Source organism: Geotrypetes seraphini, chromosome 18 (assembly GCF_902459505.1).
Source record: "Geotrypetes seraphini chromosome 18, aGeoSer1.1, whole genome shotgun sequence".
NCBI lineage: Eukaryota > Metazoa > Chordata > Amphibia > Gymnophiona > Dermophiidae > Geotrypetes > Geotrypetes seraphini.
Window position 1 is genome coordinate 19927013 of NC_047101.1, and position 23119 is coordinate 19950131.

General features: G+C 41.7%; 1 protein-coding gene across 10 annotated transcripts in view; it reads right to left on the minus strand.

Moving 5' to 3' along the window:
- GRIA1 (glutamate ionotropic receptor AMPA type subunit 1) overlaps positions 1-23119 on the minus strand; it is an 843377-nt gene that overhangs the window by 98721 nt on the left and 721537 nt on the right. For all 10 annotated transcript variants that reach the window (XM_033927803.1, XM_033927802.1, XM_033927807.1 and 7 more), the window contains 2 exons: positions 19547-19657; positions 18346-18552 (listed from right to left, as the gene is read on the minus strand). In XM_033927803.1, coding sequence (XP_033783694.1) covers positions 18346-18552; positions 19547-19657 — 318 coding nt within the window. The remainder of the gene's footprint in view (positions 1-18345; positions 18553-19546; positions 19658-23119) is intronic.

Genomic DNA, 23119 nt, shown 5'->3' on the forward strand with positions numbered 1-23119 from the left:
TACATATTCCTTTCACACTAGAGATTTGTAATGACCCTAGCTGCATTCCAACTGGGGCTAATTAATGGTGAAGCAGATATGCCAGACCTACCTTCTGCATCCTAGCTGCCAGACATTCAAGATGGAAGCTTGAATGTCTGTGCTGGCTATTATGGAGGGCCTCCATCCAGGTATTAAGGACCTCAAAACTGGCATGATTGTCCCTGTCTCCTATCCCATGTCTTTGGCCTAATAAGCTAAAGAGTGTAACTTACCTTGAAGAAGGTCCCTGAGGAGCAAGCTTTACCAGAAAAAGAAACAGCAGGGCAGCTGAATTCTGCAAATAAAAGATCATTCCATGAAAGCAATATTGTACACCTTCCTCTCCATAGTAAGGTACTTACAATATCTGAGTAAATGTAACATTTATAAACAGAGTATTCTGCAGTCAAGTAGCTGTAGCCATGACTTTCTCTTAATAGCTTACCTGATACCTTCAGGGAGACATGAGAGATCTTTCTTGAGCATGGGCTTAACATCAACTGGGACTCAATGGTGGACAGCAGTTTCTTCATAGATGCAGCAGCAGCCAGGCATGATCTCAGCTGCTTTGAGTAGGCAGCACAGTAACGTTGCATGTTATGGGGGTGATATTGTGCAACCATTTTTGTATGTAAATAATGACTTATCATAAATTCTGACCGGCATAGGAGTATGTGTATTGACATGACAGCATATACTTTGCTAGTAGCTATGTCCAGGGACAGACTCAGAATGAAGCACAGGTGTAGATGATAAAATGTGGCAATTTGCATGCATACTTAAATAATTTAGGCATGGACATTTATTTACACCTGAGGTTAAGCAGATGCAAATATCTGCACCTGCAACATTTATTTATTTATTCAATTTTCTATACCGTTCTCCCTGGGGAGCGGGAGCGGACCGCTGGGCAAGATGGACCTCTGGTCTGCCTCAGCGGAGGCAACTTCTTATGTTCTTATTCAGGTACTCAAGCATAATTCCTTGTTTGTCCCGGTGGGTTTACATTCTATCTAATGTACCTGGAGCAATGGGGAGATTAAGTGACTTGCTCAGGGTCACAAGGAGTAGCATAAGTTTGAACCGGCAACCTTGGGGTGCTGAGGCTGTAGCGTTAACCACTGTGCCATTCTAGAAATCTCAATGTAGTAAAAGTGAGCCAAGTATAGGACAACCAAGCCATTGTGACATCACTGATGAGGCTGGCTCTTAGGCATTGGTGGAATGAGGCATTATGATGTCACAATACCAGCTCTGGTTATCAGAGGCTGACACTTCACACTATTTATTCATTCAATTTTCTTTACTGTTCTCCCAGGGGACTCAGAATGGTTTACATGAATTTATTCAAGGACTCAAGTATTTTTCCCTGTCTGTCCTGGTGGGCTCACAGTCTAATGTACTTGGGGCAGTGGGGGAGCAGGTGACTTGCCCAGGATCACAAGGAGCAACAGGGTGACTAGGCTGCAGCTCCAACCACGTTGCTGCATTCTCAGACATATTATGGTAACAGATAGCATGGTAAACATAGACAAAGATGGCAAAAAAGAATAAGGTAAAACATGATATGGTGAGACAGCATGGTGAATATGGTTCAGTAAAACAGCATGGCAAACATAGTTTTACAAAGCATGGTTAATAAAGTATGACATGACTTGGCAAAACGGTAAGGCAAGCATGTATGACGAAACATGGCATTGAAGACGTGGGACGGCAAACATTGTGCAGCAAACATGGCTTGAGAGATCGTAGCATGGCAGACACAGTATGGTAAATATGGCGTATAGTGTGGTATAGGAGGACAGTGGTGGACAGTATGACTTAGTGTGGTAGAACATTGTATGATAGAACGTGACATGGCAAGACATAGGATGGCGCTCATCAGCTTTTGAGACTCAAGATAGTTGAGCATTTGAGGACCTTTGTCAGAGGGTCCGGGGAATTATGATTAGCGCAGGATCAGAGGAAGAGGTGTGTTTTTATAGCTTTGCTGAAGTTCAGTAGGTCTTCTAATGATCTTATGCTGGTAGAGTCGTGGTAGGTAGTGCGAGTAAGATCTTTCTCGGGCACTCTTAAGGCTGAGGCCGCATGTAGTACAATATCTACAGCTTAGACTAGTATTTTATAATAATAATAATAATTTTATTTTTATATACCGCCAAAGCCATAGTAGTTCGAGGCGGTTTACAACGAGAAGAGCTGGACAGTCAGCGAATGAAAATAACAATGGAGATTTTGGATACAGTGAGAAGAAAAAAATAACAGTGAGGATTTGGGTTACATAAATACACAATGTGGGGAAACAAGAAGATGTGAAAAGGGGTACAGTAGAGGGTTTAAGGGTTCTTGGTTACAAATCGGTTGAACAGGTTTGTTTTAATTAGTTTTATAAAGAGACTTAACTTTATAAAATAGTGTCTAATAGGCTACCCCTAGCCCTCCTTTACAAAAATTACTCTCCACACATCAAGCACTTGAAGGGACATATTAGTATACAGAGTTGCATTTGATGGCAAGCAGGGGAACATGTACATGTCGAACTTCCTCTCTGTAGCAATCCTATATCACCTGTGAAGAAGACATGAAAGAACATCAGTAGGATACAGTAGCTTTTGCATGTTTTAATATGTTAGGAATGTCAGGTATCAGTGTCTCCTGAAAATGGAATTTTGTCCTGAGTTCTTGCAGGTATAATGTGAAGAGCAGAGGTAGATTGACCAATGGAACAACAGGACAGTGCCTGAGGGCCCACTTTTCCCTAGCTTCCATCTAATTGAATTACTTTTGATAGGTGATTAGGAGCTCATGGTCCTTATTGCCAGAGAGCCCGGATCACTGTCAGTCTGCGCCTGGTAGAGGTCATACTTGTGGTCTGGTCTCTGATACCCAACAAGCATGATGCATCTATATTTCATCACTGTGTCAGAGTATTCCAAGCCTGTGTGTCACTGGCAGTGAGTGTAGTTAAAGCTTTTAACAAAATAGAACCAAAAAAAAACTAGGGATAAAGAGATGCTTCCACTTGGGAGACTTCCACTCACAAACTTTATTCAAGAATTTTTAATAAACTGACTCAACACACCTAGTGCCTTTGGTACTTAATGAAGTGTCTTCCTCAGGAGTCTACAATCAAACATATATTTTGAATAACATAAGTTTCTTTCTCTATAAAAAAAAACAACACATTAAGTAAAACATTAAAACTTCATAATATATAAAAATTTTAAATATAATGTACATAATAAAAATGTTCTTTTGGAAAAAAATGATCATTGATATACTGTATATACAGTGCAAAGCTAATGAAATATGTATAGCATGTCTGACCATCTGTACATTATCCACCTCTTCTATTAAACTGCGCTAGCAGTTTCTAGCGCAGAGAGCAACACTGAATGGCCTGCGCTGCTCCTGACGCTCATAGGAACTCTATGAGCATTGGGAGCAGCGCGGGCCATTCAGTGTGGCTCAGTTTAGTAGAAGAGGCCTATATTTTAATTTTTTAATATGTTATGAAGTTTTAATGATTTTCTTAATGTATTGTTTTTATATATATATATACTAGTATTTTGGCCCATTACATTAACGGGTGCTAGAAGTCTGTCCGGCTCCCTTAGTCCTTTACCCCCTCCCCTTCCCTTCCCGCGGTCCCAACAAACCTGCCGACTCTAGTAGCATCTGCAGCACCCTACACACGCTACTTCGTGGCCTTCTACTGTCCTGATTTACTCTGGCACGTCCCTGATGACATCATCAGAGACGCGGCAAAGCAAATCAGGGCAGTAGAAGGCCCCAAAGCAGCGTGTGTAGAGTGCTGCAGACAGGTTTGGAGTTTGGACCGCGGGAAGGGAAGGGGGGGCCGGTCAGACATCGGGAAGGGATGGGAGGGTCAGACCGCGAAAAACTTACTGTTATTTTTGCCGTGAGAGAGCAGGGAGTCCAGCGCTGGCGGCCAGTCCTGCCCCGAGTGTAAATAATAATAATAATAATAACTTTATTTTTATATACCGCAGTACCACAAACAGTTCAGAGCGGTTTACAGAGTAAGAGACTGTACATTTACAGCGATGATACAATGCGAACTGTACATATTCAGTATAGGTATTTTATACAGTAAAGAAACAGAGTAGGTTTATCATACAGGGGACAGTACATATACAGTAGAGTTAAGTATGTAGTGGTGAGGCAGTGCGAGAGGCCAACTAAAGAGGTAGTCTTTAGTTATTTGGTGATGGGGGAGGTTCAAGAAATTTGTCGTAGAGGAAAGATTTGAGAGATTTCCTGAAGGATAAGTAACATGGGGCAGATGAAATAAGGGTGGTCAGGCAGTTTGTCCATCTGCCAGCTTGGTATGAGAGAGTTCTGTTGAAGAATCTTTTGTAGGTGCATCCCTTTGGGGAAGGGTAGGTGCTGTAGTTAGGTGCTGTAAGGCTTGGGACTCGTGCATGTGCACTCCTGCCGCCACAGACTTACATCTCACGGATCAGGGAAAACGGAACACGCAGGTAGGAGTGCGCATGCGCGGCTAGGGTTTTATTATATAGGATAATGAGATTTATATATTTCAAAATATATGTTTGCTTGTGGACTCCTGCAGAAGATACTTTGTTAAGTGATGAAACACTGGTCGAGCTGAGTCAGTTTATTAAAAATTCTTGAATACTCCACTGCAACATTACTGTGATTCCGTTACTTGATATGCTTGTATACCACTGTATCACAATTCCTGCTGATACTCAGAATTGTAACATCCTATATATCGTATGCTCTGCTGCTGCTCTTGGTTGTTGATTGTTTATTTTGCTGTATTTTTTCTGTTGCTTTTTCTTTTTCCAATAAAAAGATTTGACTATAAAAAAAAAAAAAAAATTCTTGAATAAAGTTCATGAGTGGAAGTCTCCCAAGTGGAAGCATCTCTTTATCCCTACTGTCTTTGATTCTGTTTTGTTTTACGTGGGGGATTTTTCTGTTGTGTTAAAGTTTTAAAAACATTGAGGACTACTTACCTCAAAAAATACAACACAGGAGACAGGAAACCCACATGAATCGCAAAGAGAACACAGGATTTGGGGGAGGGGGCCCAGAAAAAGTCAATAGTAGTAAGGCTAATAGTCTCTCCCAGTCTGCAGAAAAACACAGTGAGACAGCGCTTTCTACAATAAAAGATGTTTTTATTCATAAATATGTCAGATGTAAGATGACTTGGCACAGCCGTGTTTCGGTTAAGTAGCCTGCATCAGGAGTTAACTGACCTTAAAACACACATAAAAGTAAATTACATTTTTGAACAGAGTATCTCTCTAGTGCAGGGGTCTCAAAGTCCCTCCTTGAGGGCCGCAATCCAGTTGGGTTTTCAGGATTTCCCCAATGAATATGCATGAGATCTATGTGCATGCACTGCTTTCAATGTATATTCGTTGGGGAAATCCTGAAAACCCGACTGGATTGCGTCCTTCCTATTGGAAAGCATCCTTTCCTATTGGAAAGCGTCCTTGAATAGCCTGTGGCTCCTTGTGACCCTGGGTGAGTCACTAAACCCTTTATTATCCCAGGTACAAAATAAAAAACTTGGATCGTGAACCCAACAAGGCCGTGAAAAATATACCTGCATAGAACATGTCAAGCACTTTTATTGTATCACAGATAGGCAATATAGAAACATGATGGTAGATAACGGCCAAATGGCCCATCTAGTCTGCCCATCCTCAGTAACCATTATCTCTTTCTCTCTTTGATAGATCCCACGTGCCTATCCCAGGCCCTTTTGAATTCAGACACAGTCTCTGTCTCCACCACCTCTTCTGGGAGACTGTTCCATGCATCCACCACCCTTTCTGTAAAAAAGTATTTCCTTAGATTACTCCGGAGCCTGTCACTTCTTAACTTCATCCTATGCCCTCTCATTCCAGAGCTTCCTTTCAAATGAAAGAGACTCGACTCATGCGCATTTACGCCATTTAGGTATTTAAAAGTCTCTATCATATCTCCCCTCTCCCATCTTTCCTCCCTTCCTAATGTGTGTGGAGAGAATAGTTTTCCTAGGTGTGGCTCTGAGTGAAACTGTCATTTATTTTCACAATTTAAAAAAAAAAAAAAAAAAAAATTCAATTAAAATGCAAATTGAAAGCACAGTTAAGTTTCTGCTGATTATGTGGCAATGGGGGCTCTTAAAAGGAAGCTGAATACCTCCAAGCTTGTATCCTTTTCCTCTGCATTTTAAGTGGGACCGCACCCAGTCTTGCATATTAATCAGATGTAATAGATTGCATTGGAGGGAATTATTTGATTGCAATGTGCTGAAGCCATGAGATAAGAATACTGAGAGTGATGCTATCTCCTTTTTGGGTTCCTTATACTGAATTCACTAGAATGTTAATATACAAATCTCATCTGATGAACATAATACAGGACATCAGAGTTCTGCAGTTGCTAAGTTGCTTCACTTAAAATGCGTAGAAATAAGGGTCAATAAACAGGGTTTATTGGACTGACTGAATACTTTTGCGACTGACCTGATGAATACGTTCAAATTTAATAATAGTTCATTTACCACCCAATAGGAGGATTTTCTGAGTGGTTTACATCTGTCAAAATTCTCCTCATGCAATTCAATCCAACAGGCACTTGGGGCTAGATTCACTAAGCAAACCGATCGTGTACCAATCGGTTTGCGACCCCTTTGCGACCCAATTTTCCTCCGCCCCGATTCACCAAACTCTGTGCCCATCCGATTCCGATCTGTACATGCAAATGAGGGGAAACGGCATGCAAAATAGGCAGGCAGCGATTCACTAAACAAAAATCTTGAAGAGCGACTGGGCTGGCCGATCAACAAGAAGCGACTGCTGGGGACCAGTCGCTCACGTCCTTTCCAACTGTCCTGCCAGCCCTGAAATAAACCTGCGCACCTTTGTAAAAGAGGGGGGAAAGCTTTACTACGAAAAGAACACAGCCACAAATTCCAATGATGAGCGACCTTGAAAGAGACCTGGGAGTGATGGTAGACACAACATTGAAGGCGTCAGCGCAGTGTGCAACAGCCTCAAGGAAAGCAAACAAAATGTTGGGTATCATTAAGAAGGGTATCACGACCAGGACAAAGGAAGTCATCCTGCCACTGTATCGTGCTATGGTGCGCCCGCACCTGGAGTACTGTGTTCAATTCTGGTCGCCGTACCTCAAGAAGGACATGGAGATACTTGAGAGAGTCCAAAGAAGAGCAATTAAGCTAATAAAGGGTATGGGGGACCTCTCATATACTGACAGACTGAAAAAACTGGGGCTTTTCTCGCTGGAAAAGCGACGCCTTAGAGGAGACATGATAGAAACCTTCAAGATCATGAAGGGCATAGAAAAAATAGACAGGGACAGATTTTTCAAATTAAGGGGATCAACAAGTACAAGGGGGCACTCAGAGAAATTGAAAGGGGAGAAGTTTAGAACAAACGCTAGGAAGTTCTTTTTCACACAGAGAGTGGTGGATACATGGAACGCGCTACCGGAGGATGTGATAAACAGGAGCACGCTACAGGGGTTCAAAGAAGCTTTGGATAGGTACTTGGAAGACAAAGGGATTGAGGGGTACAGATAAGTGTAGAGGTAGATTATAGGGATGGGATTAGAGGTAAAATTATAAAATTAATCAGGGATCACTGTTCAGGCACTAGGCCTGATGGGCCGCCGCGGGAGCGGACCACTGAGCAAGATGGACCTCTGGTCTGACTCAGCGGGGGCAACTTCTTATGTTCTTATGTATTACAAGTGCACTTGAGTCCAGATACAGTTGTAACTCGATATTGAATAAATCTGAAATTCGAAAAGGCTTTATCTCCATCTCCTTTGAGGCAATCCCCTGTCCGACAAAGCACTTCGTTTCGTTCCTTTCACGGGGAAAGAGAAAAAAACGCTCATGTACTGCCTCAGAGGTGTAAATAATGGCAGTAAAAACGGCCTTAAGTATCCCATAATGTACAGAAAAAGTGAACACATTTAATAACAGATAGTACATGAAATCATAGTAATGCAATAAATGATGGCAGATAAAGATCAGTTGTTTGGTTTTCTGTCAATTTGGGACAACATTTGTTGTTAACAGTGTATCTTGTACAGCTGTATGACATTTTCGGCCTTATATTATTTTTGTATTATGGTATTTTTATTGTAACATGCTTTAGGCATTTCGGAGATAAGGTGAGGTATAGAAAAAGTAATAATCACAGCTCTTGTGTCTTATTGCCTTGGGTTTTACTCAAGCTTTTTTCTACTCTGCTGTCCATATCTGTCCGGAGCAAATTCAAATTCCATTACGTGGTTGTCCTCTGCCACTTCGACTGATAGGCTCTTTCAGGCCTCGCTGTTTTAATCTTAGATTAAATAGTTTTCTCTTATTATAAATTATGAATGTTGTGGCGACTGTGTCTAATCTTGATCTTTATCAGGGTTATTGGATGTTGTGAACTGTGGAGAGTTAGCTGGGAAAATCATTACAGGGGGTGAGACACACATGCAAAGGTCATCTTCTACAACATAATTCACGGGCTGTGAAAAACAAAGCTAAGAGTTCTGTTGTCTAACAAAGACTGGGTGTTCTGTGATAAACCTGCAAAAAAATAATTGCCTCAACCACTTGCCAGGAGTCATAAAAACTAACAAGTATATTCACCTTCCCCTAATTAAATTGCATTGTAGATTACCTTTGGAATGGAACATTAAACGCAAAGAAAATATAAAATAAAATAAAAACTTTGCATATTGAGTACACAGCAAGGATATTTGTGCAGTATCGGTGATTTCAAATTGAAAAAAATAAAAATAAAAAATCCCCAGTTAATAATTCTTAGGTAGAGAGAGAGTCTAGGTTCAGAGGTCAGTGAGATACCCTCCCCCCCCCCCCCCCGACCCCAAAAAAAGGCATCAAGGATAGTTTAAATTCATGGAGTTGTAGAATCAAATGCCACCATAAAAAAATAAGCTTTTAATTGTGATTTGAAGTTCCTGAATGATTGTTCAGGCCTAAGATACAGGGGAAGAGAGTTGCTAATTTCGCCTCTATTCTTGGCCATTTGTCTGTCACATGAATGATCTGTTTCCTTTGTTCTAGAGATAGCAGCACACATTGAAAACAAATTGTATCAATTATACCTAAATGTAATATTGAAGACATTTGTTTTGGACTGATTGTCTCATATTGCTTTTTTTTTTTTTTTTTTTTTCATTTTTCCAGGTTTATAAAAACAATTTATTACAATTATCAGAATAGACAGTATTGCTCTCCTAAAACATTCAGTAAAAAGGTCTTCCTGTAACTAGGCAAATTCCCTAAGGGGGTAGTTATTAAGGTGTGGTACAAGTCAGGCTTTTACGGCATCTTAGTTAACCGCGAGGCTCCCTGACCTGTAGGATACTCACTCTGGCGGTACATGAACAACACAACGTGTGATCAAACTCAAGCTGTATTATTCATTCGGCCAAAGAGAATTGGGCTGCCAACCCACAGCTGGCAGTTCAATGCCGTTGGGTTGCATCTTAAAGAGGCCAGGCGTTACCATGAATCTTCCCCCCCTTGCCCCCAAAGCCCTCTCAAAAACATTTTGTCCTCCTGAAGATCCTCCATCACCCTTTCCAAAGAGCTTCCCGTTCCGTCCAAAGACTTTTCATCTTCTCATAGACATCCCAGGCCTACCTGTATCCCTTGTGCCTAGGGGTTCCAGGACAGGAGCGATCCAGTCACTCCTGTCCCTGCTGGGTTGCAGTACCAGTTTGAACCTTGTGCTAGAAGGGGCAGGAGTGACTGGCGATTGATCCTATCCTGGAACACCAGAGATTTGAATAGGTAAGCCCAGCAGAGGAGAGTGGGTGCCTTTGGGGATGGGGAGCATCTGGTGGGGGGAAGGAGGAGAGGATTCTTGGGAATGTCCAGCCTCATTTAAGATATAGCCTGGAATCTCATTATTGTCTCTCCCATGGTAAGTTATATTAACATGTGTTTTGGTACGATAAGACACACTATTTATTTATTTATTCATTCATTTTTCTATACCGTTCTCCCAGGGGAACTTAGAACGGTTTACATGAATTTATTCAGGTACTCAAGCAATTTTCCCAGTCTGTCCCAGTGGGCTCACAATCTATCTAATGTACCTGGGGCAATGGGGGGATTAAGGCCCAAATTCTGTAACTGGTGCCTAATGTTAGGCACCTATTTTGGAGACGCCCACCTAGATAAGCGCCTATCTAAATTGAACAACAAGCTCAATTAAGCTTTTTAATCAGCAATAATTGAAACTTAGGCGCCTTTCAAGAAAGAGCGATTCTGGAACCTCTAAAAATTTAGGCGGCCTTCAAAAAAACAGGCGCTAGGCATGTTAGTCCTGAGAGTGGCTTCATGTTAGGTGCCTTGTTACGGAATCGCTGCTCTTAAGCGTGCGCATGGCCGCCTAACTTTTAGTTGAGCCTGGAGCTGGCCTATTTACTGGGCGCCTCTCAGCACGATTCACTAAACAGCACCCAATTTTACTTGAATCGCGCTGAATGGTGCCTATTTCGGTGCCTAACTTGGGTGCTTCTTACAGAATTTGCCCCTAAGTGACTTGCCCAGGGTCACAAGGAGCAGCGTGGATTTGAACCCACAACCTCAGGGTGCTGAGGCTGTTGCTTTAACCACACTCTCCCCTATTGCTTTTTAAAGCACGCTAAGGAGCAAATAACATAATGCTGTAGTGCAATTTAACAACTAAGAAGTCCATATTCAAAAACCTACTGAGCAGGTGAGATAGCCATCAAATATTTGCAAGTTATTTTCAGGTATAATCCAGCTGTGACCAGGCTTGTCCAGCACTGTCTGGCCAAAATCTCACCATACCCTACAGGGCTTTTCTCCCTGGAGAAGTGGAGACTTAGAGGAGACATGATAGAAACCTTCAAGATCATGAAGGGCATAGAAAAAATAGACAGGGACAGATTTTTCAAATTATGGGGAACCACAAGCACAAGGGGGCACTCAGAGAAATTGAAAGGGGGTAGGTTTAGAACAAACGCAAGGAAGTTCTTTTTCATCCAGAGGGTGGTGGATACATGGAACGCGCTACCGGAGGATGTGATAAGCAGGAGCACGCTACAAGGCTTCAAAGAAGGTTTGGATAGGTACTTGAAGGACAAAGGGATTGAGGGGTACAGATAGGAGTAGAGGTAGGTTACAGGGATAGGTTAGAGGTTTAGAGGCAGTAACAAAATTAGACAGGGGCACTGTTCAGGCAATTAGGCCTGATGGGCCGCCTTGGGAGTGGACCGCTGGGCAAGATGGACCTCTGGTCTGCCTCAGCAGAGGCAACTTCTTATGTTCTTAAGCCTCCAACCTCTCTTCGTCTTAACCAACTGTCCAGCCAACTCACTGGCTAGAGACAATTAAATAGCAGGGTGGGATTGATAATGTACCTTTCTCCTATAGATAAAATGATGACATGCTAGGTTGTGAGAGCAATGAAAACGTTATTGTTTAATTGAGTGCTGCGAAATTTGCATCAAATTGTTTTATCTGGTTTTAGGATTTTATGATTCATTGTTTAATTGCATTTGTTTTATTTGATTATGTATGCTTTTTATTGGTATCTGTTTCTGGGCTTCACTGGGAAGACAGGCTAAGTAGCAAAGTAAATAAAAGATTTGCCTGGATAAATCTTCTGCAAAAAAGCCTTCTAAGCATTTTATAAAATATAAAAGCAGATCACAGTTTCCAAATATTTAGAAAAGATGTATTATATCAAAGAGGTATCCCAAACGAACCCCTTCTTTTATCAAACCGCGCTGCTAAGCGGCGCAAGCTACACGCCGAGCCACCCATAGGATTAGAATGGGTTGTTCAGCATTTAGCTCGCGCTGTTTGGCAGTGTGGCTTGATAACAATGTGGGTAAATTCCAACTTATAGCAGTATATAGAATATTTTAATGAAATGGGGATTTTTTTTTGCCACAATTTGATTTCAAAGTATGCACACAGCCTATTCTCAACCAAATCCAACTTTAACCACAGAGACACCAAGAAGTTTCAACCAACAAGCCATTATAGTTTTGGTTACCACAGTCACTATCCCAAAGAAATCGAGGTACATTTTCAATAATGTTCCTAATGATCCAAAGTTGACCATGCAGTAGCAAACAATCAGATTGTGCATAAATTAATTGTGAATATACTACTATTTATCATTTCAATATAGGTTGAATTACAGAGCATAACATAAGATTAGATTAGAGCACAGATAGCAGTTGAGGAAAGTCTCTTCTTTAGTGTTTAATTCCATCCCCCCACCCCCCCCCAGCAAATACCCATTCCAAGGCTGATCTTTTGATTTAAAGGCTCTTCAGCCAATTAGGAACAGGACCTGCTTTGGTAGGATTTTTTTCTGCCTTTTCTTCTATTTTTTTCAGGTTACAGCTTTGGTCTCTATACAGAGAGAAAATGTTACCCAAAAAGAGAGAATGGTTCCATGTACAAGCTGTCTTCATCTTGAATCCCCCATGAAGGAAGTAAAGGAACAGAGGAGGTGGCAAGACTGAGAAGCATCTGTGGGAATGAGAGGTACATCAATGAAATACTAATCTAATCCTTTGTTTTATATACTGCACCATCCCTGCAACAGAGGGCTTGATGTGGTTTACAGTGAGATTTTTAGTAGTAGGGAAGAAGAGGCTGTGCTAAGGGAGGACAACTGGACTCAGATTACGGAACCCTGCAGGATTGATACTATAACTCCATCTGCCCTTGAACTGAAGAACCAATATGCAGGCCTGGAAGTTGAGGAGATGAAAGCATCCCAGGGAGAGGAAGGACCAAAGCTCAAAATCCCCAAAGTTGTTGGATCCATGACCACTTGAAGGTGTAAGGTAGTGGTGGTTGGTGATTTCCTTCTGAGGGATACAGAGGTGTCCATCTGCAGACCAGACATTTTGTCACAGGAGGTATGCTGTCTTCCTGGTTCCAAAATCCAAGATGTTATGGAGAGCTTGCTGAGACTCATCAAGTCTAATGACTATTATCCAATGTTGCTCATCCATGTTGGTACTAACGATACTGCTAGGTATTCCTCCAAACATATCAAAACTGACTTTGTGGTTATGGGAGAACAGGAGAAGCAGTCAGGTGCACAGGTGGTATTCTCATCGATCCTCATTGTCGAGGGTAAAGGCCAGGGCAGCGTAGCTTGCGTCCTGAAGATTAATGCATGGCTGCATAGATGGTGTTGTCAAGAGCGTTTTGGCTTCCTGGACCATGGGATGATTTTTCAAGGGTTGCTGAGCAGGGACGGTGTGCATCTATCAAAGAAGGGAAGAAGTCTCTTCGGCAGCAGACTGGCTAACCTAATGAAGAGGGCTTTAAACTAGAATCATTGGGGCAGGGTGATCAAAGCCCCCAGGTAAGTATAAGCCCTTAGGTACGTGATCACTAAACACCTCTGCACAAATGGGGAAAAGGGACAATGTCTGGAAAGCAGTATATACTAATGCTTGAAGTATGGGAACCCAGATTCTGGATCTAGAGGCTGTGTTGGTAGAGGCTGAGTTGGATTTAGTGGCGATCACAGAGCCGCAGTTCATGGAGAGCAATGACAGAGATATAGTTATTGTACTAATCGAAAATCAATGGAAACAAGTTATTGGTTGCAAGACCACACGTTACAAAACTTGTTAGATAAATGTTTCAAGTAAGCAACTGAACTCTCAGATGCCTGCTCTGATGAATCATCAAAGATTTCTACCCAGAAATGCGTTTTGCCGGCTGTCAGCGCCATTTTTTGTCTCTCAACAGAGTCTAACTGTACCGTAAGTTTTTAACAGAATTAAGTTATGTAACTAGTTTTCCACCCAGAAGCAATAATAGAAATGTTTGAAGTGAGTTTAATTGCTTACATATTATTTCTTTTGTTGTAGATTTTGACCCCTGAAGAAGCCACGAATGGTGAAACGGGCCCCCGTAGGGTTTTTTATATTGGCACTTAAAAAAAAACTACAAAAATGATAAGATAAGTGCGATGTTTTCTATCTTTATTTGTGCACTTTAAGTTTTGTTTAAAACATGCTTTTTACACTCTTATTCTTTACAACGAACTCAATGAATGATACCTTCTCCTGCATTTCTGGGTAGAAATCTTTGATGATTCACCAGAGCAGGCATCTGAGAGTTCAGTTGCTTACTTGAAACATTTATCTAACAAGGGATATAGTTATACCAGATTATAATTTGTTCAGGAAAGACAGGATAGGACGAAAAGGAGAGGGAGTGGCATTATATGTTCCAAAATCGCATTAAAGTCACACTATTTCAAGATCTGCAGGGTAAGGAAGAGGCACTGTGGGTCAATCTGGAAAGGGAATGAAAAATGTATTTACATTGCTGAATATACAAGTCTCCTTCACAGACAAAAGAAGCGGATATAAATTTAATAGTAGACATCCAGAATATAGCTGTAAAAGGGGAAGTACTACTATTTTAGCATGCCAGATATTAATTGGCCATGACAACTCCACAATCTTGTTACTTGGATGTTTTCAGTAAAAACCAGATACCAAAATCCACAGAGAAAACAAAAAGGAAAATAAAGAAAGAAAAGAAAACGAGTGATCAAGAGGACCGGAAGGGGTATCAGACAACCCGGCACACAAAGATTGAGTGCTGGGGGCAATTCCTCATTTAACCCCACGGACCCTCCACCACCTAATTATATATTTTTAATAAGTTTTACTTGACTGGGTTGCTCATTTCTTGATGCTTATTATGACTATTGCATTGCTACATTGTGTAACAAGTAAATATTACTTAGCTTTAGCTTGCTGCTAAAAAATCTTTCCCCTGAACGCCAACGCGTTTCGATGTCCTTTATCAAGGCGACATGGGGAGATTTAAGTTTACACTGTATACCACCAACCGGCTGCAAACCGGGTTGTCTGATACCCCTTCCGGTCCTCTTGATCACTCGTTTTCTTTTCTTTCTTTATTTTCCTTTTTGTTTTCTCTGTGGATTTTGGTATCAGATATTAATTGGGGCATCCCTTTTGTGGGATCTCCTAGAACAGGGGTAGGCAATTCCGGTCCTCGAGAGATAGATTTGCATGAGATAGAGATAGATATGCATGAGATAGATTTACATGAGATAGAGATAGATATGAATGAGATAGATTTGCATCTCAAGGAGGCAGTGCATACAAATCCATCTCATACATATTCATTGTGGATATCCTGAAAACCTGACCTAGCTCCAGCTCTTGAGGACCGGAATTGCCTGTTCTAGAAGTAGGGAGATCCTGGATTCTCTACAAGAAGAACTGTTCCAGAAGTTGGTAATGGAACCCATGCGGGAAGGGGCCATACTGGACTTAGTGCTTAAAAACAGGGAGAATGTTTCTGATGTTATAGTGGGTGATCATCTGGCATCCAGTGATCACTGTATACTGTGGTTTAATATTAAGACAGGTGTAGAGCGGGTTCATTCGAAAGTAAAGGATCTAGACCAGTGGTTCCCAACACTGTCCTGGAGGACCACCAGGCCAATCGGGTTTTCAGGCTAGCCCTAATGAATATGCATGAGAGAGATTTTCATATAATGGAAGTGATAGGCATGCAAATCTGCTCCATGCATATTGATTAGGGCTAGCCTGAAAACCCGATTGGCCTGTTGGTCCTCCAGGACAGGGTTGGGAACCACTGATCTAGACTTTAAAAAACACCAACTTTGTTCAGATGGGGATTACGTTGAAGAAGCAGGAAAGCATAACTGAAAGGAGTTATTGGAAGGGCAACCACTACAGCAAAACTGGAAATAACCCTAGATGCAGTGGAAAAATGGATGGTAGACCACAAACTGAAACTAAACTCAGATAAAACAAAATTCCTTCTGCTCGAAAAGGCCAAAACTCCCACCATTACAGAACTGAAAATTAAAAACACCAAATACCCAATACAGCCCGAACTCAAACTCCTAGGAGTAACAATAGACAGATGCTGCACAATGCAGTCCCAAATCAATAAAACATCCCAGAAAGCTTTTTTAATTATGAGAAATCTACATAAAATAAGAAAATTATTCGACCCAGCACAATTCAGGCTAATTGTCCAATCCCTAGTCTTAGGTCTACTGGACTATTGCAATTCCCTCTATCTACCTTGTCCTGCCAACATGATAAAACAACTTCAGACTATACAAAACACTGCCCTCAGACTGATCTACTCCCTGAAAAAATATGATCATATTACAACTGCCTTCCTAGACTCTCACTGGCTACCTATGCAAGCACAAATTCAATTCAAATTCTACTGTCTATTATTCAAAGCATTAAACGGCTCCCCCCCCATCTAAACAACCACCTAAACCAGATCCTCACCTCAAGACAAAGAAGAACTCCGAACCCTTTTGCCTTCCCTCCACTCAAGGGCACTCAGCGCAAAAAGATGTTTGATAACCTTCTGGCGACGCAAGCAGCAAAACTTAACCACTCCATCTCCAACCTGTTGACGGCAACGGGCGACTTCAAAACTTTTCAAAAAGAAATCAAAACTCTACTTTTCAAAAAAATTTATCCAGATATCTTAACCCAACCCTTCCCCCTCCTCCTAGATAAATTCTCCCCTAAAGCCTCCACTTAAATAATCTCTTCCTCCCCAAAACACCAACCAAGTATTCAGATCCCTGAAATGTAACGTAATCTGATTTGTACTCTAACTGTAATCTATTTGTTATATCACACAGTAACGTACAGTCAATTTAATATCCAATTTGCAAGTTCTTCCGGAATTAATCCAGCTACCTCTCCTCCCTTGTAACCAAAAAAAACCAAACAACCAATACTGTTGTAACTTCACTGGAAATGTCCAGTTAGCTCTTTTGTAATCCGCCTTGAACTGCAAGGTATAGGCGGAATAGAAGTCCCTAATGTAATGTAATGTAACCACCCCCCCATTTTATAAGGAAAAGAAGTAAAAGTAAGAGGAAAAGAAGGCCACTGTTTCTCAAAAGTAGTTGCTGAGAAGATAAGGAAAAACAGTTTAGCTTTTATAAACTACAAAAGATCGCAGAAAGAGGAAGATAGGTAAAATAGTTGACATGGTAAAATGGAGGGATAAGACTTTTGTTTTTTTAGATGTATTAGTGATAGGAAGAAATGCAAAAGTGACACTGTGAGACTCAAAGGTAAAGGGGAGAGATATGTAGAAACTGTTGAAGATAAGTCTAAAAACAAGCCATTAGGACATCCAAGCATCCATCCTTCCTAGCAAATTGACCACACAGACAGCTGAGTAGAGCAGAGGAGACACTCTAGAGCAGGGGTGTCAAAGTCCCTCCTCGAGGGCCGCAATCCAGTCGGGTTTTCAGGATTTCCCCAATGAATATGCATGAGATCTATTTGCATACACTGCTTTCATTGTATGCTAATATATCTCATGCATATTCATTGGGGAAATCTTGAAAAACCGACTGGATTGCGGCCCTCGAGGAGGGACTTTGACACCCCTGCTCTAGGGGGTACTGCAGTGAATGTCATATTAAAAAGTCCCAGGTACACTTGTGGTGAGCCCTCCAAAATCCACCCAAAACTTACTGTACCCAACTGTACACCACAACAAGAGCCCTTATTCTTGCAGGTGTCATCTCTATGTAGATACAGTAGGTTTGGGGTAGATTTAGAGGGCTCACTATATAATATAAGCATGACATGTGAACCTGTGTTTTTTTAATGTGACGTTCACTGCAGTACCCCTTAGAGAGCCCCTCTACTGAGCTGTGCCTGTGAGGCCATCTGAAACTGTAATATAGACTGGAATGTATTGTTTCTTTCTCATTTTTAAATGTTAGAAGGGGATCAGTGACCACTGGAGGAATAAAGGGGGGGGGTCATGCCTTAATCCCTTCAGTGGTCATCAGGTCAGTTTGGGCACGTTTTTGACCCTTATTCATTTTTAAAACTGGTCTAGCCTCAAACGTCTAAATGGTGCCCTGGACATTTTGTTAAAAGTTTGATTATTCCTGCAGAACATCCACGTCCTAAGTCTGCCCAAAACACGCCTCTAACATACCCCATTAAGATTTAGACACACAGGAGGCAAAACAACCAGAAAGACATCTAGAAGACATTTTGCCATCTCTTGGATGTCTTTTTTTGCAAAGGAGTCCCATGACTTATTTCTTTTAAAATTTTTATTCCGCTTAAAGCCCAAGCAGATTACAGTAAGAACAAACCTAAACTTTGAGAAATTCAACCCACAAGAACTAAATCCTGCAGTGCAAGAGAGGAATGAACAAAACACAATGAAAGAAGCAGAACATAACGGGCACTTACTCCATAGACCAGCTCTCCCACCATGCCATTCCATCCTTTCACGTCAGTGTCCCTGGCACCGTATTTCCCATCTTTCACAATCTCTAACTTGTAGGTGAAACCGACGTGTTTTGCAATCTCCGCTGCAAGCTCCACACAGTAGCCCTCGTATCGGTCATTGCCTTCGAGCTGATCAGCATTTTTTTTCAACATCACATATGGTGACTCCTGACAAAGGAAGAGCACATCTTGCATTACATGGTGGTTGGGCAGACTGGATGGCCTATGCAGGTTATCTGCTGTCTTCTATTATGTTAGTCAAAGTCATAAAAAAGTATCATTCATTTGCATTACCGATTCCCTATCTTCTGCTCATATTGGGGCCCTTTTACTAACTTTCAAGATCTTATATTTTAGATTGTTTTCAAGTCATTGATGGAACCACAATTTTCCAACTTTTTTTAATGGGAATCCTGAAAACCTGGCTAGCTGGCATGCTCCCCAGGACAGGGTGAAGAATCTCTGTTGCAGAGCACTGTTAAATTTGAACTAGGTCGAAGTTGGTCACCTCAATAGCTCTGGAACTCTTTATCAAGCAATTTCACAGAGAAGAATGTTGCTTGGGCTTCATCTCTTAGTTTTTTTTCCAGTGTCAAATTTTTAATAAAGAAAATGTGGTCAAAAGGCCATTCAGAAGGCAAACAGACAATGGCCTAGCGAGGGTGAGTGGTGACCTGGGTGGTGGCACCCCCTCCCTCTTCTTTGTCCCCCTTCTTTCCTGATGCCCCTGCCACACGTGCACCCCCTTCTCTTCCTCTGTACCTCTTTAATTTTCCCAACATGAGCAGTATTACGAACTTGCCGCCTGCACCCGGAAGTGATGTCAGAAAGAGCCAACACCGACATGGGCAGCAAGTTCATGATACTGCTTGCGCCGCCGGGAACATGAAAGAGATACAAGGAAAGGGAAGGAGCGCATGTGCGCAGTGGGGGGGGAGGGGGGAGCAAGAGGGCAGAGAGGAGGACGGGTGCTGGCGCCCACCCCAAGACGGTGCCCAGGGCGGACCACCCCCCCTTACTACGCCACTGCAAAGAGATACTGTGTGCAACCTGAAAGATCTAATGCGTGCAAAGCTGAACTCAGCACCATAAAGACAACAGGAGGGAAAAACAGATAAAAAATGGTTTTGTGATGATACTGACTGTGTAAGAGACTACTCACTAGGATAGTGGTAACGATATATGTCCTGTTCTGGAGACCCATGGAGTCATTCCCAGCTTGAGAATCTGTGGTAGATGGAACAAGTTTATCATCTTCATTCCAATACCCGATCTGGTAATGACAAAACAGAAGGTACCATGAAGCTCCCTACCAACATCAGCAACCCAAGGACCTCGTCCTGTCAATTCTAATGAAAAGGTAGATTATATTCTTTACAAGCTTCTCCCAAACTATCTTATTTCTGCTAGGCTAGTACTCCAGGCTCTTAGATCTGGGCTACTAAATATAAGAACCCAAGAAATGATAAAGGCGGAATTGGTTGATCCTCTCCTCAGAAGCCATATCAGACTGCAAACACTGCCCACCAAAACAACTCCAGCGATAAAGTGACATATACCAGCCTCTTTGATACGACTGGGAAACATTCCGATCCTGATGATCCAACCAGCTTTATGTGAAGGTGACGACTCTTGCTACAATTTCAGCCTACAGGATTTTTCTTATCTGATGTTGTACAACTTGGTTGGGTCACTTGGATCCAATGTTCCCCCATTGAAGCTACCTAGTTTTAGGTGCCAAGAACACCTGCAAATGGTAGTATTTTAATCATTTTCACAGGTAAGTTATTTAGGTTACATAGTCTTGTAAATGAGGTCTTATATAAAATATTGACCAGTATAAACATATGTACACTGGTTCAGGGAACAAAGTAGTAGCCTAATATCTCGTGCAGAAGCCGGAGAACCTGGGCAACTGGGGTCAATTCCCACTGCAGCTCCCTGTGACTTTGGGCAAGTCACTTAACTCTCCGTTGCCCTAGGGACAATACTTAGATTGTTAGACCACGAAGGGAATAGACTTAGTAGATAAAGACAGGCTGTTCACCCTCTCCACGGTAGAGAGAACGAGAAGGCACCCTCTAAAGTTAAAAGGGGATAGATTCCGTACAAATGTAAGGAAGTTCTTCTTCACCCAGAGAGTGGTAAAAAATTGGAACGCTCTTCCGGAGGCTGTTATAGAGGAAAACGCCCTCCAGGGATTCAAGACAAAGTTAGACAAGTTCCTGCTGAACCAGAACTTATGCAGGTAAGGCTAGACTCAGTTAGGGCACTGGTCTTTGTCCTAAGGGCCGCCACGTGAGCACAAGGCTGGGCACGATGGACCACTGGTCTGACCCAGCAGTGGCAATTCTTATGTTCTAATCACATTACATCCGTACGTATATACTGCTAACACCACAGCGGGTTTACAATTAAAAGAAACCCAGACAATAACTTGGGAAATACAGAGATTAACCATTAAAATTACAATAAGTGTAAGCCACTTTGTCCCACAGAAAGGCAGCATATCAGATCCCATAAACCTTACCCTTCCTTTTAGCATGGGCGGAATTTGAGTGGAGCAAGGGCTGCACAAGCAAGTATGCACACTGATTATGAAAGGTAAGAATTTATGAGAGTACTTGCAAAATGTAGCTGAGGGCATGTAAACCTTAAATTATAGGCCATGTTCTAGCATTTTAAGGAAGCACTATTCAGCCTAATCTGGATACCAGCACTCAATATTCAGGACTTTCACAGTTGTTGGAAATGATCAATGTCTAACTTGCCTCCCCTTAGCCTCTCTTTCACTCTGTGCCTGACGGCCATTTCATTTGGCGGCGTCCTGCTTGTGCTTTTTGTTAGCGTCGGTTCCTGAGGAAGGGACTCTGTGTGTTCCTGACACCAATGCTCGGTTGAACCAGCAAACCAAGTGACTTCTGATATCTGAACGCTAATTCATCACTCTGCATGAGAAGCTAAGTGCTTTTGAAATTGTTTCCATCTGTGGAGGAGGCTATGACTGTTCTTGGTTCTCTCACCGCATAAAAATATAGGATTATCTCTCAGTTTATTGCTCCATAATAATTTTTTGACTTCTTTTTTCACGATTTAAAGTGTTTTTTTTTACACTTCTTAGTCACTTTATGGTAGCGCACCCATGTGCCCGATGATGGTGTGCGGTAGTTAAATGAGCTTTTTGCTCTCTTCTTCTGTCGTTTCTGCTTGCTCTCTAGCTTATTTCCTCACACTGAGGGCACATATCGCTTATCTATTTTGATTGGATTATTGCAATGTTTATTATTTATTTATTTATTTTTTTTTTTGAGGAGTTTCAAGTCCGGTCTTTCGGCATCGCTGCTTGTTTTTGTGCCTTTTAAGTATCTCTAGTGCAGCATCTTATTCCGATAATTTTTGTTATAAACTTGCATTCAGTGGCAGCACTCGGGTGACTAAAGAGCAACAAAAAAAAGAAATCCAACCGAATCTGCAGAAAAACCACCGAAACAGGAAAACCAAACAAAAACTGCAGACAATGTACACGATGCAGGCAAGAATTTATTGTACCAAAGTTAAAATGCAGTAATAAAAAACCTTTTTACCAACCAAGAGACCCAACACGGTCCGTGTTTCGAACAACACGCCTTCGTCACTCTCATTTTATTTTATTTTATTCTTTATTAGTTATTTAGTTCTCTTAATATTGAACATTTCAGTATTGTATTTTTATTCATTAGGACCCCTGACAAAGGCGTGTTATTCAAAACACGGACCGTGTTGGGTCTCTTGGTTGGTAAAAAGGTTTTATTACTGCATTTTAACTTTGGTACAATAAATTCTTGCCTGCATCGTGTACATTGTCTGCGGTTTTAGCACTCGGGTGACTATCCAGGCAGAGTTAGGGGCCCTTATGTCTGCAGTCCTGTATGGACACTAGCACTGCATAATTATAGTGCCTGGTTAAAGTCTGGCTTTGATCAGACTCTGCCCTTGGACCGGCCCAGTTGGCGACTGCTGCAGTGGGCAGAGCACCTTTCCGGAAACAGTTAAGTGTCATGCAATATCTGCTCCTGGCCCACGGTGCCCTTTAACAGACTTTCTCCGAATATCGACTCCTATATAAAAAAAAAATAAACATACATGCCTCCTTTCCTTTCCCTTCCCCCATACCTCAAGTTGAAGTTATCGCTCGTGGTGGTCAACAACGTGATCCTTGTGACCCCCACAGTGATACAAGGGGGTGCTGAAAAGTTCTCAGCCCAACCAACCAACCGTGATGTCACAATGCCTTATTCCACCAATAAGAGTCAACTTCATCAGTGATGTCACAATGGTTTAATTGTCCTATACATGGCTCACTCTTATTACATACAAGGGGGTGCTGAAATTTGCTCAGCCCAACCAACCAACTTCCTAAATTCGGAGCGTTATTTTGCCACCGGAGCTGAAAAGAGTGCTATCTTATTTCGTTAGGTGCCAATTTGCAGAAACAAAATTCTATGATTTGACATCATTTCAGATCATTGATTGAACCATATCCACGTCATTCTCTTCTTGGTTGGGCTAAGAACTTTTCAGCACCCATTCGTAAATTAAATCTGAGCATAGTGAATGGGAGTATCCCACATTTAGATATGCTAAGCCCAGATTCTAATGCCCCTTAGTAAATGGGCCCCATAATAAGCTACAATATTTAATAATAATAATTTATTTTTTTGTATACCGCTATACCAAAAGTTCAAAGTGGTTCACA